The 15,340-nt window shown below is 37.8% G+C and overlaps 1 protein-coding gene across 2 annotated transcripts in view; it reads right to left on the bottom strand.

Moving 5' to 3' along the window:
- FHIP2A (FHF complex subunit HOOK interacting protein 2A) overlaps nucleotides 1-15,340 on the bottom strand; it is a 33,928-nt gene that overhangs the window by 6,436 nt on the left and 12,152 nt on the right. Inside the window, exons 4-15 of one of the 2 annotated variants that reach the window (XM_088169371.1) lie at nucleotides 15,031-15,135; nucleotides 14,564-14,686; nucleotides 12,114-12,152; nucleotides 10,085-10,378; nucleotides 9,036-9,232; nucleotides 7,740-7,854; nucleotides 7,558-7,634; nucleotides 7,263-7,455; nucleotides 5,873-6,042; nucleotides 4,883-5,026; nucleotides 3,109-3,199; nucleotides 1,228-1,371 (exon numbers count right to left, since the gene is read on the bottom strand). In XM_088169371.1, coding sequence (XP_088025497.1) covers nucleotides 1,228-1,371; nucleotides 3,109-3,199; nucleotides 4,883-5,026; nucleotides 5,873-6,042; nucleotides 7,263-7,455; nucleotides 7,558-7,634; nucleotides 7,740-7,854; nucleotides 9,036-9,232; nucleotides 10,085-10,378; nucleotides 12,114-12,152; nucleotides 14,564-14,686; nucleotides 15,031-15,135 — 1,692 coding nt within the window. The remainder of the gene's footprint in view (nucleotides 1-1,227; nucleotides 1,372-3,108; nucleotides 3,200-4,882; nucleotides 5,027-5,872; nucleotides 6,043-7,262; nucleotides 7,456-7,557; nucleotides 7,635-7,739; nucleotides 7,855-9,035; nucleotides 9,233-10,084; nucleotides 10,379-12,113; nucleotides 12,153-14,563; nucleotides 14,687-15,030; nucleotides 15,136-15,340) is intronic. The other variant, XM_014872544.2, reaches the window with a different exon arrangement.

Raw genomic sequence — 15,340 nt, 5'->3', positions numbered from 1 at the left:
AAATGGCAATAGATACCTGAGCTCAGGGACCTGAGTGGAGCTTTCAGTGCACAAAGTCCAGGAAGCTGAGCTGGTGATTCACTTTGCACTGAAAGTGACACCTACTTGCCTTTCAGCCTAAGAGACCCAAGGACTACTGGGGCTTCTCTGACAAAATTTCCAGTGACTACACATGTCCACATAAGTAATATTTAGGTATCTTGTTCTTGAATCTGTTACCACACACAGTTGCATTGCAAAGTTGTCTCATAAATCTTCTGAAATGAAAGCACTTATTTCTTCCAGTCAGTCATAGTTATTTCTGTACTTGGCACTCCAGCAATAGATTCATCCCAATCTCCTAACAAATGAAGCTTTCAGCCCCTGGACCACAGATGTTACAGGTAAAACAGATCACTACATTTTGAGTTATTATAGCAGAGTTACTCTGCAGAGAGAGACAAAAATTCCTTCCATAAATCCATTCACTGCCTACCTAGCTGAACTGTAGGACAAGATCTTTAGAGCTGTTTGAGTCAGCCAATTCATTAGGAAGCTTTGAAGGCATGAGCATTATCTGGTGTTCACAAGAGGAGAAGGAAACAAAGGAGTAACACGTGCTGCATTGTTCTGACAGATTGCTGTTGTGATTCCAACTAATTGAGAGCATTAAAGAAAGCTGCTTCTTCACACAGAGCTTTTATTTCTGTCCATATGTCAGCAGACTCAGTAAAATGGCCCCATATCAGATAAATCCTAAAAAAATTCCCTGTAGCTAAAAAGATTAAACCCAGCAAATTTTGAAGTTCAGGAAATTAAAAAAAAATTCTTAGGGTACAGTCAGTTCTACAGAAATTTGTAATGCCAGCAGGAGGAAGAAGGTAGTGTCTAGTACATGAGGCATTTGAAAACAGTTACTTCACTTCTGTGCTTGAGCTATCTTCTGTCAGAAATGAGGTTAGTGAGAGCTACCACCTCTGCAAAGCTTTCTGGTATCACAGATTTCTATCAGAGTGTTCCCAGGAACACTCACAGTGCTGACCTAGAGGCTACTCCTGGCTTCCTGCACATGTTCCCTGTGGATTTATATGTGCAAATGGCTCCTGTCAGGCTTATGACCAGGAAATGGCACATTACACAATAATATGACACTATAATAGAGAGTGATGGGAATCCATGGGACCTGATGGAGATCAGCTCTTTAAAAGTGATGAAAGTATCAGAAACTGAATTCTTGTTTTTTCTTACCTGATCAAGAATCCTACCCATTCTTTCAAACAGGACTTTCAAGAAGTGTCCTTCAAAAAATGACGCTTCTAAATTGCACTTTTCCAAAGATCTGGGAGATCCAGGCCACTCCCACCGTAAGCAAATAACACAATAATCCCGGAACTACAAAAAAGTAGGGAGGAAAATAGAGTTAAATCTCCATGGAAACCACTTCATTTCCTTTGATAGTCCATACACCTTGAAACCATCATCTGTAGCTAAATGATAAATCTAAGCTCAAAAAATCAGTCATTTTAAAGTAAACACTATCAGTAAAACCACAATCAGCAGGCACCTCATTTTCCTGGGGATATTCCTGGCACTAGGTAGTTTGAGAAGCAGTAAGTGGAGAACAGAGCTCCCAAAAAGCAGCTGGGGACAAAACACAAAGCAACACCGACAATACATGAGCTAATCAGGGTTCTTCTGAAACAGGAATTGCATTCTTAACCATCTTCTTGAGAGTACATTACCATGCTTCCACTGCCCTATGTGTAGCTGATATTGCTATGCAAACCATTCTGCTCCCTAATTCCCAGGACAGGAAAGGCACGTGTACACGTAGAACATACAAACTAAAAGTATTTCAGGGCTTTTTCCAAACAAAGAGACAAAGAGAAACAAAGAGAATTTGTTTCCTAACACCCCAGGCAGTCTTTCTCTACCTTACCCCGTATTTGCTGTGTGCTGCCTGATGCCCCCTTGCAAGGAATTAAACCTTGAAAGGAGCACAAGCTGAAGAGAAAATAAGGAACACAGGAAGAAACAGAAGCAAAGCAGTCAGAAAACAGACTCAAAAATTCTGCATTGATTGCAGCTTACCTACCTATGCAGGCTTCCAGGAATAGCAATAAGGAAGCAGAACAGCTATTTGGATGTAATAACAGGAACAGGCAGGGCTACTCTTAGGGGGGAAATATTTTAACAGTAGCCATATCATCGTCAGGAAGTGACAGAAACCAATTCTGCTCTCTAATAAGTCCCAGTACACTCTTTTTCCCAAGGCATGAAAGAAAGACGAAGATGATAAGTGGTTTCTGGCATCCAAGGATAGAATATAGGGGAATTTTACATCAACCTTTGTTTCCTTATTCTCTATTTTCTATTCCCTTTCTTTTTAGGGGAGACTGTATAGATGAAGCAATATAAATACAGAAATCCAAACTTCTCATCTTTAGCAGCTGATAACACAATTCCAAGGTTATGGAATTTCTGAATTACCTATTAAATATAGCTCTCAGTTACTCTGTTCCTTTGCATAAATTTTTCTATTCCAGAAGATTCACAGGGTTTCAATAAGAAAGCTGCAAACAAACAGTGACTGTCCTTTGACCACGGAAACTTTCTGTTTGTAAAAGCAAAACTTGCATTTATTCCTAAACAGTAAATCATAAAGCCTTCCCTGCCTACCCAACCTCCCAACTTCAAACCTGAATGCCTTAGGCTGTGCATTCCCTGTGATGAGCCTTTATTTGCTAAGTCCCAGATTGCATAACTCCTATGCAGCATTTTAATTTCTCTTTTAGTTCTTTCAAACAGCTTGGCAGGCAATTCTCCAAGAGAATGCAGATAAATGCAGAAGCAAATTAAGAATCTATCTGCGGTTCAGGTTTTCTCTCACTGTATTTGTTATATGAATATTAATGCATTTAATGTCATCCATTATTCCCACTAGTGCAATACAAGGTGAATTCATCATCTAAAGATCTCCAAAGGTAAGTTTTCATTAAAAATGAAAATTGAATTTTCCCATCTTCCATTACCAAAAGATGCATTTAATAGGACTATTTACAGAACCACTTGTATATTCTCACCAGCATTTCCAATTCTCAAGGATTAAAGAAGAGTTCACTGACTTACTTGTCTGTGGGCATCTCTGAGGTAAGTATCATAACCTGTACCCTCCACATGGTATGATGACTTTGCTTCATCAGGTACAAGACAGAGAAAACTGAAGAGAAAAAAAGTACATTAATGACTATATTCCACAGAGCACCAGATCAATATTTTTTCATCATCTGTAGCACTGTACACACAATTGGCTGGCTCATTAATCCACAGTCTCTACCATAACTTTATGTGAAAAACAGAGAACATAAAATCTATTTAAGCCTATCTATTCCAACTGTTTGTAGCAAGGTATATATTTGAGAACTTTTGTATCTGGCACTAGAGGTAAAGTCATCAGTGGAAACATTTTCTGAGAATCAGCAGACAGAATGGAGATTAAAGGGAATATTCATAAATAGGTCAAGTATTTGCTAAAGGTCAGACTCCATCTTACTAGAGCTAAAACAAAACATACTTAGGTATAAATGAGCCAAAAGAGAAAAACAATTACAGTTAAAATTCTACTTAACCTACTTCATAGGTAATTTTATTTACCAGTTGTGGCAAAAAAATTAACATCTAAGACACACAGGAGTATTTGCATATAAATGTCCCTGTTACAACTGTAATTGCCTTTGTCAGGTATACAGTCAAATACTCTGTCCTTATTACTTCATCAATATCTGACCTAAAATGTACCAGGAAATTCTGAATAATATTAGTAATTTTAAAAAAATTAATTAAACCCATTGAAATTTCTGGACAGCAAAATAAAACCCAGTCTTTGGACCCCGATTCCAAATTTCAGCCTTCACCATACCCCAAGAACTGCTGGACACTCCTGTGGAAATTATATGCCAGAAATACGTAGTAGCTGACTTTTCATGTGCAGTTCATCTTACCTCAAAAAATATAAATTTGCAGAACACTGAAAATCAGAAAACATTTCTATTCCCTGATGGAGGTTACACGAGGTGAATTTAGGAGAATTCTTTGTGTCTTTGCTCCAAACCATGTCCACCATAAACTATAAATAGTGAAACTGGGGGAAAGAGGGCAAGAAGTGATGATGTCACTCTGTCCTGGCTGTCCCTGGGCTGTTTGCTTCCTTTGGCTAACACCTTTGATTATTTCTGGGCAGAGAGATAGGTCAGCACTGACACACCAGTGCTGCTCTGCTACCAAGCACTGACAGAGCAGACAGCCCTCGTCCTAATATTAGTTCCTAAGAGAATTACCATCACTAAGTTGCTTAGAGCAGAGCTTGTCCTCTTTGTGGTATCCAATTTGCAGTGATTCTAACAGGCACTGAGGTATGTCACAGGTGGCACAGGTGCCCTCTGACTTTCAGAGAACAGAAGGTTATGGTTACCATGGCAATTATTTCCTTTTCTGTATGTGTTTGAAGTTCTAAGGAAGTTTGAAGCGTTTTTTTCCCCTGAAAGGTTTATGGCAAGACTCCCCAGACTTGTCCAGGAAGGTCAAGTCCTGTAACAGCATTTTAAGAACAGAAAATACTTCTGCAAAAAGCAACTTTTATAATCAACGAGGTTTTAATGGTGAATTCAAAGTATTCAACTATTAGCTGCAAAGTTCTTCTATTTTTCTCATTTATGTCGAATTAATGCAGGCTCTAATCTTTCAGAAGTAGCTTTCTGATAAAATGCCACATAATTTCCTTCTGTGGAGTCATTTTCCCAGCTGGCACAGAATAACATCCATTACAGAGTAGACATTTAATTTGCACAGTGTGTGCAGACACCCACACATTCAGACATTTCCTCAAATCTTTGTTTCAACTCACCTATTTACAATTTTATGAACTTCAGTCTTCCCATCATTTTTTGGATGTTCTGGACTGACAGGTGGAGAAGCACTGAGCCACTCCTGAGCTGACAATGTGTTATCTGGAGACAGATCAGTAAATAATGGATCTTCCTCCAGATCTCTGTGAAATTACATTAGACAAAAACATAATCATCCACAGAATGTTATGGAAGGCAGGAAAATCTCTGGGTCATAAGGCAAGCTGTTTTTCTTCTCTGAACAATGAGGATGTTTTCCAGAACATAACAATATCCACATTGTATTAGCTAATTAATATGCAGAAATACCAACCTTTGCAAATACCCAACAATCTGATCAACAGATGAGACATTTTTGACTTGTACAAAATTACTGCATCAAGTCACTTAAAACTTGTTAGCTACATTTCTCACATGAGAGAGCTCTACTCCAGGACATATTTTAATTATTCTAGATGACTAAAATGGTTTGTGTGGCCAGTCCTTACCTTTCCTCCACTGAAACATTGAGTTACAAGAGTTACCTAGCATATATATTTTTTGTAGTGCCTCAGTATTTTAATTATTTATTTTTTGTAGTACCTCAGAAATGTTCTTCCACCAAAACTGACTAGGAACACAAATGTAAGCAAGACACTGAAGTTACTGACTGCAAGAATATTCTGACTGATTGCCAATAAAATATGAATTATATTTAAGCTTGCTGGGTGCATAAATAAATTGAGACACGAAGACCTCTGAGTGTCCACTGTTCTGCAAAGAGGCCTGTGGTAATTTTAGACTTTCTGTTCCTGTACTAAGAGTTTCCATAAGTTGCTGATGTAGGAATTTCTGCATCATTTTACAGATATGGATTAATACATAGAGCATTCACGTGCTCTCCAGGCTCACTTTTCTTTCAATTAATGGAAAAATAAAAAACCATTTTGTTCTAAAAATAAGCATCCAAGTTACTTGTTGTGAAAACTTCTCTTAAAAATGAAACTTACACTGCTCCAGCAATCTGTCCATTCTCTACTACATCTTTATCTTCTTGACAGGGAGGCTTGTATTCCATGTAGTTTCTTTCTTCCAAATTTCTCAGAACCAAATTATAAAGAATGTGCTCGTTGGGTTTTTGCAAAAGGTGCTCAAACATTCGTAAAGTCATTATGCTGATCTGCAACAGAAAGAGTAAAACTCAAGAAACTGATGCACTGCTTTTTGCCTTTTATCTGCTTTGTCCCTCCTAGAACATTGCAGTCACTTACTGACATTATGGAAGGAAAAATCATAAGAAAAAATAGGAAATTATGATGCTACATGTGATGTAAACACGGATGAAGAGTTCACATACATTTGAAAATCAAGATGGGAATGCATTTTTTTCTGTAAAAAAACCTGTTCTGAAATCTGTCAAAATAACAATACAAAGAACATACAGAGAACACATAATTTAACTTTCTGTTCTACAGTCAGATCCGTGCTGGAAGATCGTTATCATTGGGCAAATGAGACCCACAAAAGGACGTGAAGTTAGTAATAAATACTCAGAAAAAAAGATATTGTGACTAGGTCTATAGGCTAAGATTTTTACATGGAGATGTTATGTAGGCTTTTAAAGGAACATTGACTTTAAGCAAAACAAAGACAGTTTTTCAAGACTGCTTGAAAGTGCTTAGCTTTGCAAAGATAACTAATTTACAGAGATAACTCATTCTGACAGGGTGAGCAGGTACGCATACGGAAAAAATGGATATGAGAAAGCACAGATTTTGTATTTCAGGCAAGATTGGTTTTTATTTGAAAAAGTAGAGGGCTGAGGTTGTTTCATGGAAGAAAACAAGTAGCTTCTGAGAAGGGATTTCACTGAAGTAAATTATTTAATTATTTAAATGATGCTTACTGTATGTAAAGAGCTTAAAGTTATCACATCATCTTTTACATCTTTTAACTGGCTTTGCATATACTCTCCAACAACACCTAATTCATATAAACCCCGAGTTTTCATCTGTATCTTATGTGATAATAAGACAGAATTGTCACAACATGGAAAATAACAGCAACAAATTAAAATGCAATTACAAATGCAAATACAAATGCAATTACATCTATCTTACAGATGAGCAAGTCTAACTCAGTATGTATAGTGGGCATGCAAATTCACCAAAAAATCTTTACGAATAAAAAAATAAATAAAAAGAAATATGCTAGGTGGAGAAAACAGCTTGACTTAATTTTTTAAAAAGGAATTTATATCTGGCTGGGAGCCAGAATTCTCTTTCTTGGCAAAAAACGTTACTTGACACAAATATGAAAAGGCCTCACAGCAGTGCCTTTGCAGACTCTCCACACTCCAGAACTGCCCAGCAGACATTCCTGTGTCAGATCAGCCCTCACCTCATCAGAAATGTGATCACAGTGCTCGATCAGCCTGTGTCGCAATGGATGCCTGTTGATGTCTGCCAATGTTTCTGGCTCTCTCTGCTCCCCAAGTATAAAATACACCAGCTCCTGCAGCAGCACATCTGAAGTCACCTGACGAACAATGCGGTGCAACAGTGCAGTTGACGTGAGGATTCCAATCTCTGAACTGAATGAAACATTTTCGTATCAGATATGGATTGGATTTCCGCCCCCAAAACCCAGCCTGATTCAGATCCTGTTCTGCTGTGTCTTGTAGGATGCTACTCACGTTTGCATCAGCTGAGGTTCCATAACATCAATGAAGAATCGTTCCCGCACAGCTTTTGCCATAGCAACAGCAGTCGTCTGAAACAAAAGTACAAAATGGTGTGTCTCAAACTCAGAAGCTAGGAAACAACTGGAACTACTTATTTTCTGAATATAATTGTATCATCTGAACATATTTCAAACCTTTTGTGCTTCTTTGATGAGTTGATCACAGTAGTCAAACCAAGAAAGAAACGAAATCAATGCTCTTTTCCCTGGAAAAGCAGATGCATCTTCTTTGTGGCTATAGGAATCCAAGCTAGAGCACACAGAGAAAAAGTATTTATTTAGTCTACAAGTAACTGAAGAATCTTGCACTCCATTCTTATCGAAGCTAACAGAATAATTAATGACCTACTTGTAATGAAGGGAACGTTAAAAAAGCTTTTCTGCCAGTCTCTATGGATCTGGCACTGCCATCACAACACAGGTATTCAGTGCATACTAAAGGATACACAGAATGTACAGCACAGGAACCCTGGTTAAGTGTTTCTGGAGTCAGAAGGGAAAACTGATCACCAAGTCTGTTCTCCCAGAAAACACAGACCACAGAAAATGAATCAGTAACTCCTGTACTCACAGAACCATAAAATGAAGGCAATTGTTCTTCTCTACTCTAAGCGACCTCAGGCAAGTCGACCAAAACCAAACGGTGTATACCTGAACTAGACTGTATCTTTCAGAAAGAAACATCTATCTCAATTTAAGGGCTCTAAAGAATAACGAATACACCACCTTCTTGGTAAAAAACGCCACTGGTTATTTATCCCACAATTTAAAGCTGTGGGTTTTCCCCTTCTAATTTCAAACTCCAACCACCAGAAATTTTGCTAGGCATTTTGCAAATACCTACTTTCAGTACTAACAGATCAAAAGCAATTAGTAATAATGAAGGCAGAGTGGGGAAGATACATATTCTAAGAATCTAAATTACAAGCAGTTAGGATAACAGGAATGTATCTTTTGCTTCATGCTGATGACTTATGCAGTAACTCTTTCCTTCTTCTTTTTTGCTGCAAAAATTTTGCAACAACAGCCTGTTAACAAATCGACCCTTCCTGGCCCTCACAGCAGCTTACAATGCCCACTGTGTACAGTGAGGAGTTTATGCTTCCTAAATCCTTGACATCTGCATGAGAGCATAATCCATACTTGATACTACAGTGACACCACTATAAACTGCTGATGTAATCCAGTGGAAAAACTTGACCCCTGAGGAATCTCTGGCAGGGACTGGCAGGCAGACCTGGCCCCGTGTCAGACATCACATGTACACTCGACATGCGAAGTGCACCACTGTGCTGTATCTCAGCATTGCCCTTGAGGCTTTAGCGTGTCTGTGGGGGGGAATATTTTATACACATTATCTACCTATCAAATTAGTTTCAGGGAAGGGTGTAAAGTCACTTTGAGTATTAAATACAAAAATAAAATTCTTACCCCCAGTTAATTGCCTCCACTGTTTCAATGTCTAAGGGATCCAGTGACTGAGGCAAGGCTTTGTAGAGGGTGGCCAGCCTGTCTGTCAACAATTCACATAAACAAGTGCTTTGAGTCAGGCACTTGGCAGCTGCTGGTTCTGGCAAACTCACCAAAAGCATGAGACCTTCACAGGCCTTCACTGCTATCCGGCCATCCTGGCAGAAGGGCATGGAAGAATTAATCAGAGGGTGAATGAAGGTCACTGGAAATCAAGAAGCAAACACCTCCCAAATAAAACCTCTTCATTCCCCCGCAGTGACTGAATGCATTTATTTATTTTGCCTTTTCAGTCATTAACTCTAATGAATTTGGATGCTACAAAATAAAGATTTTGCACACCTGATTTTGTGTGAAATACAAGAATGCCAGCTGCAATCTTCCAGCTGACAGAACTAGAGCTTGAGACCAAGATACTAAATCCTGTGAACTACTCATGTAACAAACATGAGGTACAGTGGTAGACTCGGTTTTCTGCCCTCAGCACTGCTGCAGTAATTTGTAGGCTTACCCAAACCTCTTCTAAATTTTCTGAAAGAATCTAAGTCTGAATTTGAGGATTGAGCTGGATAAGACACATACAGCAGGCTTTTTAAAAAAACTCACTCCTAGAGATAGCTCAGTGCCATTACAAAGAGAGTGGGTTTGGTTAAGTCAGAACAATTGAAAGTAGTTTTAAAAACATTCTCCTGTGATATATTTAACCTTCTGTTTATCCTGTGTAGCTTTTCTGTGAAACATACTGCACCCTATACAAGTTTCTTTAAAAAAACACTTACATTGCCATCAACAAGCTTAGTATTAATTTTCTAAAACAGTATTTTTACTTTAATCTGAATTTGCAAAGAAAACCACCAATTTACAAAAAACGCCTGCAAAACCCCTAATTTCACGTTTTATAGCTAAAATGCAGTGTGTTTATTCACTCCCTCTGCCCACTTCACACAGCATCCAACTATTTCATTTTATCACACAGATGGAAAAAAACAAAAAAAGTAACCCCAACTCACAGGACTTTTAGTGAGGTTTAGTAGAGAATTCACTAAATTATAGTCTTGGTTTGGACAAGCAGTGGAGGACTCAGGTGATGATGTGACATTGAGTTCATCCAGACTGAACGAGAGCTCCTCTGCCTGCTGTGGGAGCTCATCTTCGTTCTCCATGTGCTCAGCTCCAGCAGCACCAGGCGTCTCCTCAGGCTGGCCAGGCTGTCCCGTGTCTGTTGTCACAGACTCGTGGTCTTTTATCATGTCTTCTGTGATTACACTTGCTGATCCTTGGAGAGCCATTGCTTTTAACTTATTCTGCAAAGCATTTTTTGGAATTACACAGCTGAAATTACTGTTCATCCTGAAGCAGGAGTTTACTAAGAGCAATTTTTTTAACATCAACATTTGAAGTAGTCAAAGCTGGATACAGTAACCATGTAAAACGTAAAGGGCTGTGGGAGCGTGGGTGTTTCATAAACCTAGGACACTTTTAAATCTGCTTAAATTTCTCTTAAGCCCTACATCCTTTGCTTCAAGGCTGAATATGCCATTTATAAAAGGATGGCAGCTTTTTCTTTCACGACTGAAGGCACATATTCACTTGACTTGGCCACAGTTTAGTAGAGGTTTTTAATTTATCTTATGGGTGGCACCTTTAGAACTTAGCACTCATTATAAAACATTCCTTTCTGTGTCAAGGCATCACTTTCATCTAATGGCTGAAACACTATTTCCAGTTGGAATCGCATAAGTACAATAATTCTAAATTTCTTGATATTTTACCTTCACCAGAAAAAGGGAAGAAACACCTTTTCTGACAGCAGAGTACTCTCAAATTGTGTTTCTCAGGAAGAAAAAATTGAGTAGATTGAATGGACAGAAGATATTAGAAGTTACCATTGGACACTGGATACTGTAAAAGGTCAGACAACCTTCTTGGAAGCTCCAAACCCTCTCTGCTTTGCCTGAAAAAAGGCAACCCATCTGTCTTGCCATAAATCTGTCTCTGGTACATAAAAAGGCATCTAAATCTGTGCTCTGTGATACCATGAAGAAACTCACAGAAAGGCAAGAATTCAGTGTTCTGGCATAAGCGCAGGTGTAGAATACTTTATTTGAATCATAAATTAGAATGCAGCACAAGACATTTCTTTCAAGTGAGAACTGCAGTGAGATTATAAATCCAAACGGTTCCCTTCTCTATGATAACACCAAAATTATCACAAATATATCTCAAGCATTAATAATTTAAACGACTAACCATTTGGGGTTAATGGCTTTTAGTACAGACAAACCAGCAGGGACTGAGTACATGTCAGGCAGCAAACTGGAGAGCTGCTGTGAACACTTGCTCGAGTGCCGTGCATTCATTGTGGGGAATCTGCACTGGGCATTGTGATGCGCTCACAGAAGCAATTCCCTGGAGAAGCAAACCAGTGATAAAAGCAGCAGACTGCATGCTATAAAAGAAGGATGATCTTTGAATGCAGTAGAAAAATTACTGCTTCAATACAGTTTTGGGTTTTTTTGACAGAGTGCAAGGCTGGCAAAGCAACAAAAAGGTGTCTGTCTGAACTGAGTTTGTCTATTACCAGAGCTTCTGCAGTCCTTCAGTATCATCCCATCTTCCTCATCAATACACAGAAATATCACAGTGACCCTTGCACATAAAGGTTGGAATATCATTTCAATTCTGGACTTTACACTGTTGCTGGCACCACTCAAGCTGCAGGCAGGGTTGTTAAAGGGAAAAACTTTGTTTTTTCAAAAACTGGGCAATATTTGGTAAAATACTTATTTGATCTTACAGTGGCTTATTACTTCATGTCTGGATTCTTCTGCCATTTGAAAGGCCATTGTTTATTTAGCTAAGGCAGTGATGAGAGAACTAACATATGAGTGCCTCTAGAAATGTGTTCATAGCTCATTACTCTTATGTTGGCAGGTGACACAAAGCAGTTTGTACATTGAACAACACACAGGCAGAATCTTTGTGTGTATTTAAGCTTCCTATTGTTTAATCATGCAATTCTGCAGCTCAGCTGCTCACCTGCCTCCTGCAAAGGTGTAAAACAGGATCCTGAATGACCTAATAGAAAAGGTTACATAAAACACATATTCAGTGTTTTCTAAACAAAGTACTCGTGAATTCAGCATTAACAAAGAGCCGAGAATATAAAACCACATTTGTATTTTTGTGATCTGTAAACATCAGTTTTAAAATCGGTGGTGAATACCATGTCTAAATTCTGATAGATTTAAAAAGAGTTCTATGAAAACATCAAGTGATATCACAGCTTATGAGAATCTCTACTTACTTTGTGGTGAGAAATATAAAGGTGATAATTCATAGTACTGAAACTAGAATTGAATAGTGAAACTGCTGTTCATTTTATAAAATGAAGGTACAACTATTTAGTTACTACATTAGAACTTTTTCAAGGTCTCAAGAGCAGAAATTGAAGCACAGAGTTAAGTGTCTTTGCCACGATCAATTGCAAGGAGTATCTCACCTAAAATGAGATGAGGCAAGTTTACCCTAAAATATAACTGCGATAGAGATGATAAATAAACATTACAATGTATCTTCCAGCTCTCTGAACAAGAACTAGGAAAACTTAGTTTAAAAAAAATACATTAATATCAAAATAAATAGGTAAATAAATAAATAAATAGTGTAGGGAACTTAAAGTTTTAAAAAGGTAGAATCAAGTTCTTCAAGTTCTTATTTCCACAACAGATATAACTTGCCCAAACGATGCAGTTATGCCATGCAGGCTTACTGGTTAAGCAATATAGGTGAAAGATTTCATCTATATTTATTAACCAATATAATGTAATTATATAAATATATAAAATTAAAAATATAAACCAGCATTCTATCAACAAACTATTAAGTATGGAATCATACAAAGGAAGTGAGTTTGTACACACTCAATTTTTTATGTTCATGAAATCCTGTATAAAACAATTTGAAACAGCCAAAGAAGGAAGCAAAAATAACAGATATAACACTCTGGAGTGATCCACCTGCATTTCATGTCATAAGTGTTGGAGATTGGAGATAGAAATGCCACACAGAATTCTGTAAATTTACCCTTTCATGCATTTGAAAGTGATCAAGTCACAACAGCACCTCTAAGAGGCCAAATGTGAACAACCAGAATATCCCATTCTAATGAGGCACAATTCTACACCCCACACAACTGATCAGGAAACAACCATCACAAGTTGTGAAGACAAATGCTTTAGGCTATAACACCTAGAATAATACTGTGAAGTAACAGGAGCTACAAGAAATGTTTGCCAGCTTGCCTGAACTCCACAGCCAGCATTTTGTGAAACTAGAGACCCCTTTGAAACTTGGAATCATCTGTTTCTTAATGTTGGAATATTGCTGTTTTGAGAAAGAGCACTAACAAAGCTCTCAGGTTTGATGGCAAGGGCACTATTTAAGAGGCTTAAACAATACAACTTACACAAATAGCACTAGAAGTAATCCTGATTTTTTTACAATTCTACCATATTTTGCATGTAATATATGCAGTAGTTTGCTTCTAAGTGCTTCTAATGTTTAAACACAAACTTTTCAATCCTTACAGCATTTCTGCTCCTTGTACAACTACAGCGGATAAAATGGCAATCAGGATAATAACTAAGGTAAAAATAATCTCAAAATGGATTTTTGGATTTACTACTGAGATGCAAATGATAATCACATACTTAATGGAAAATAACATCTTTTTGCAGCTTAGCAGCCTCTGCTGTCACAGATTTTGTTTGTGGAAAGCTTGTAAAATAGTCCTGAAGGAATATTTTTCAGCAAAGTATCACATACTTAATAGAGACTGTGTCACCATAGGAAACAGCAAAGTGGGAGCAAAAGGCTAAATGGACTTTCATAAACCAAATTTTTTTATGCTCCTTCTTAACAGGAACTGAAAGTCAGTCTATAAACTGTTTATCTTCCCACTCTGATTTCATAATGCCACATGTTAAAGGAGGCAGTGAAGACACAGGCTGTCTTACAGATAGAGGATGGTGTCGTATTGTAGACTGTGAGCTGGCACTGCAGCTCCAACATATGTGCCACTACCAAATAAGGGCCCAATCCTGCAGAACACTCAGCAACTTGCAGGGTTTCAGTGCCCCCTGCAATCTGTCCCTTGGTCTTCATGGAGATGACAAAAACATCCCTCACATACAGTGTTCTACACTGCAATTCGTATCTCTACTCTAAAGGCACTTTCACTGCAAGGGAAAAGGACGTTGGGCAGGTGTATTTGTGAGCCCTGAAAGAAATTCTTACGAAAATCAGATGTATAAAGTCTCTCGGACAAAAAAAAAATTCCGAACAAGACTTCTAAAATCATAGGATAAAAAATAACAGATGGAATGAAAACTAAGCTATGAAGCACAATGTGACACCACCAGTTCTCCACCAGATTTTGTACATGACACAGTAAATACACCTGTAAAATTCTGAATTGATTTACTCACCTCAAGGAAGAAGTTGACCAGGTACGGATCCTGTTTCAGCTTTGCACATACTATACAGAGAAACTGAATTTCTTCATTTTCTGTTGGTGTTGCCAGAACCTCACCACACAGTCTGATTAATTTCTGTCACATAAAGTGAACAATTAAGACAGAAAGTTATTGCTTTTCTAGGAATAATAGACTGAATTATTTTTCTATATACACACTACAATTATGTATGAGTATTGACTGGAACATTTGCTCTGGATTTAGACTGCTACGAACAAGTTTTCTCTATTATTTATGACTTGCATTGCAGCAGCAGTCCAAAGCTCTAATCATCAGCACGTTAAAAAAAACCTGATATGGCTCCCAAGCAATTTCCTTAATTTGCTTGACAATGGAAGAATTAAAGATAACATTAGCTACAGCAGAATAAAAGAAACTTGTAATGCAAAAATATAGTTTACTTAAAATCTGAACAGTACCTGCACTGGCCTATGCACATTTATGTGGGGAAGAAGAGGCTGCCGTATTCTTCCAAGAAGTTTTGTATAAAAAGCCAGAACTTGCTGTTTCATTCCTGGAGGACACTGAAAAAAAACCAGATGAAGATCAAAAAAAATACAATAAATGAGGAGAAAATTACAGATGTAATTTTTGCACTCAGAATGGCTAATTAAACAGCGAGAATTTAACCGAAATATTTTTTTACAAAGTCATAATCTGTTAACATATTACTTTTATCAATATTAACAGAGATCAATAAAAAACATTGCATCTCATTACTGTTTCCTC

The sequence above is a fragment of the Sturnus vulgaris genome, chromosome 8 (genome assembly GCF_052056855.1).
Source record: "Sturnus vulgaris isolate bStuVul1 chromosome 8, bStuVul1.hap1, whole genome shotgun sequence".
Taxonomy (NCBI): Eukaryota; Metazoa; Chordata; class Aves; order Passeriformes; family Sturnidae; genus Sturnus; species Sturnus vulgaris.
This window is presented reverse-complemented; position numbering and strand designations above follow the sequence as displayed.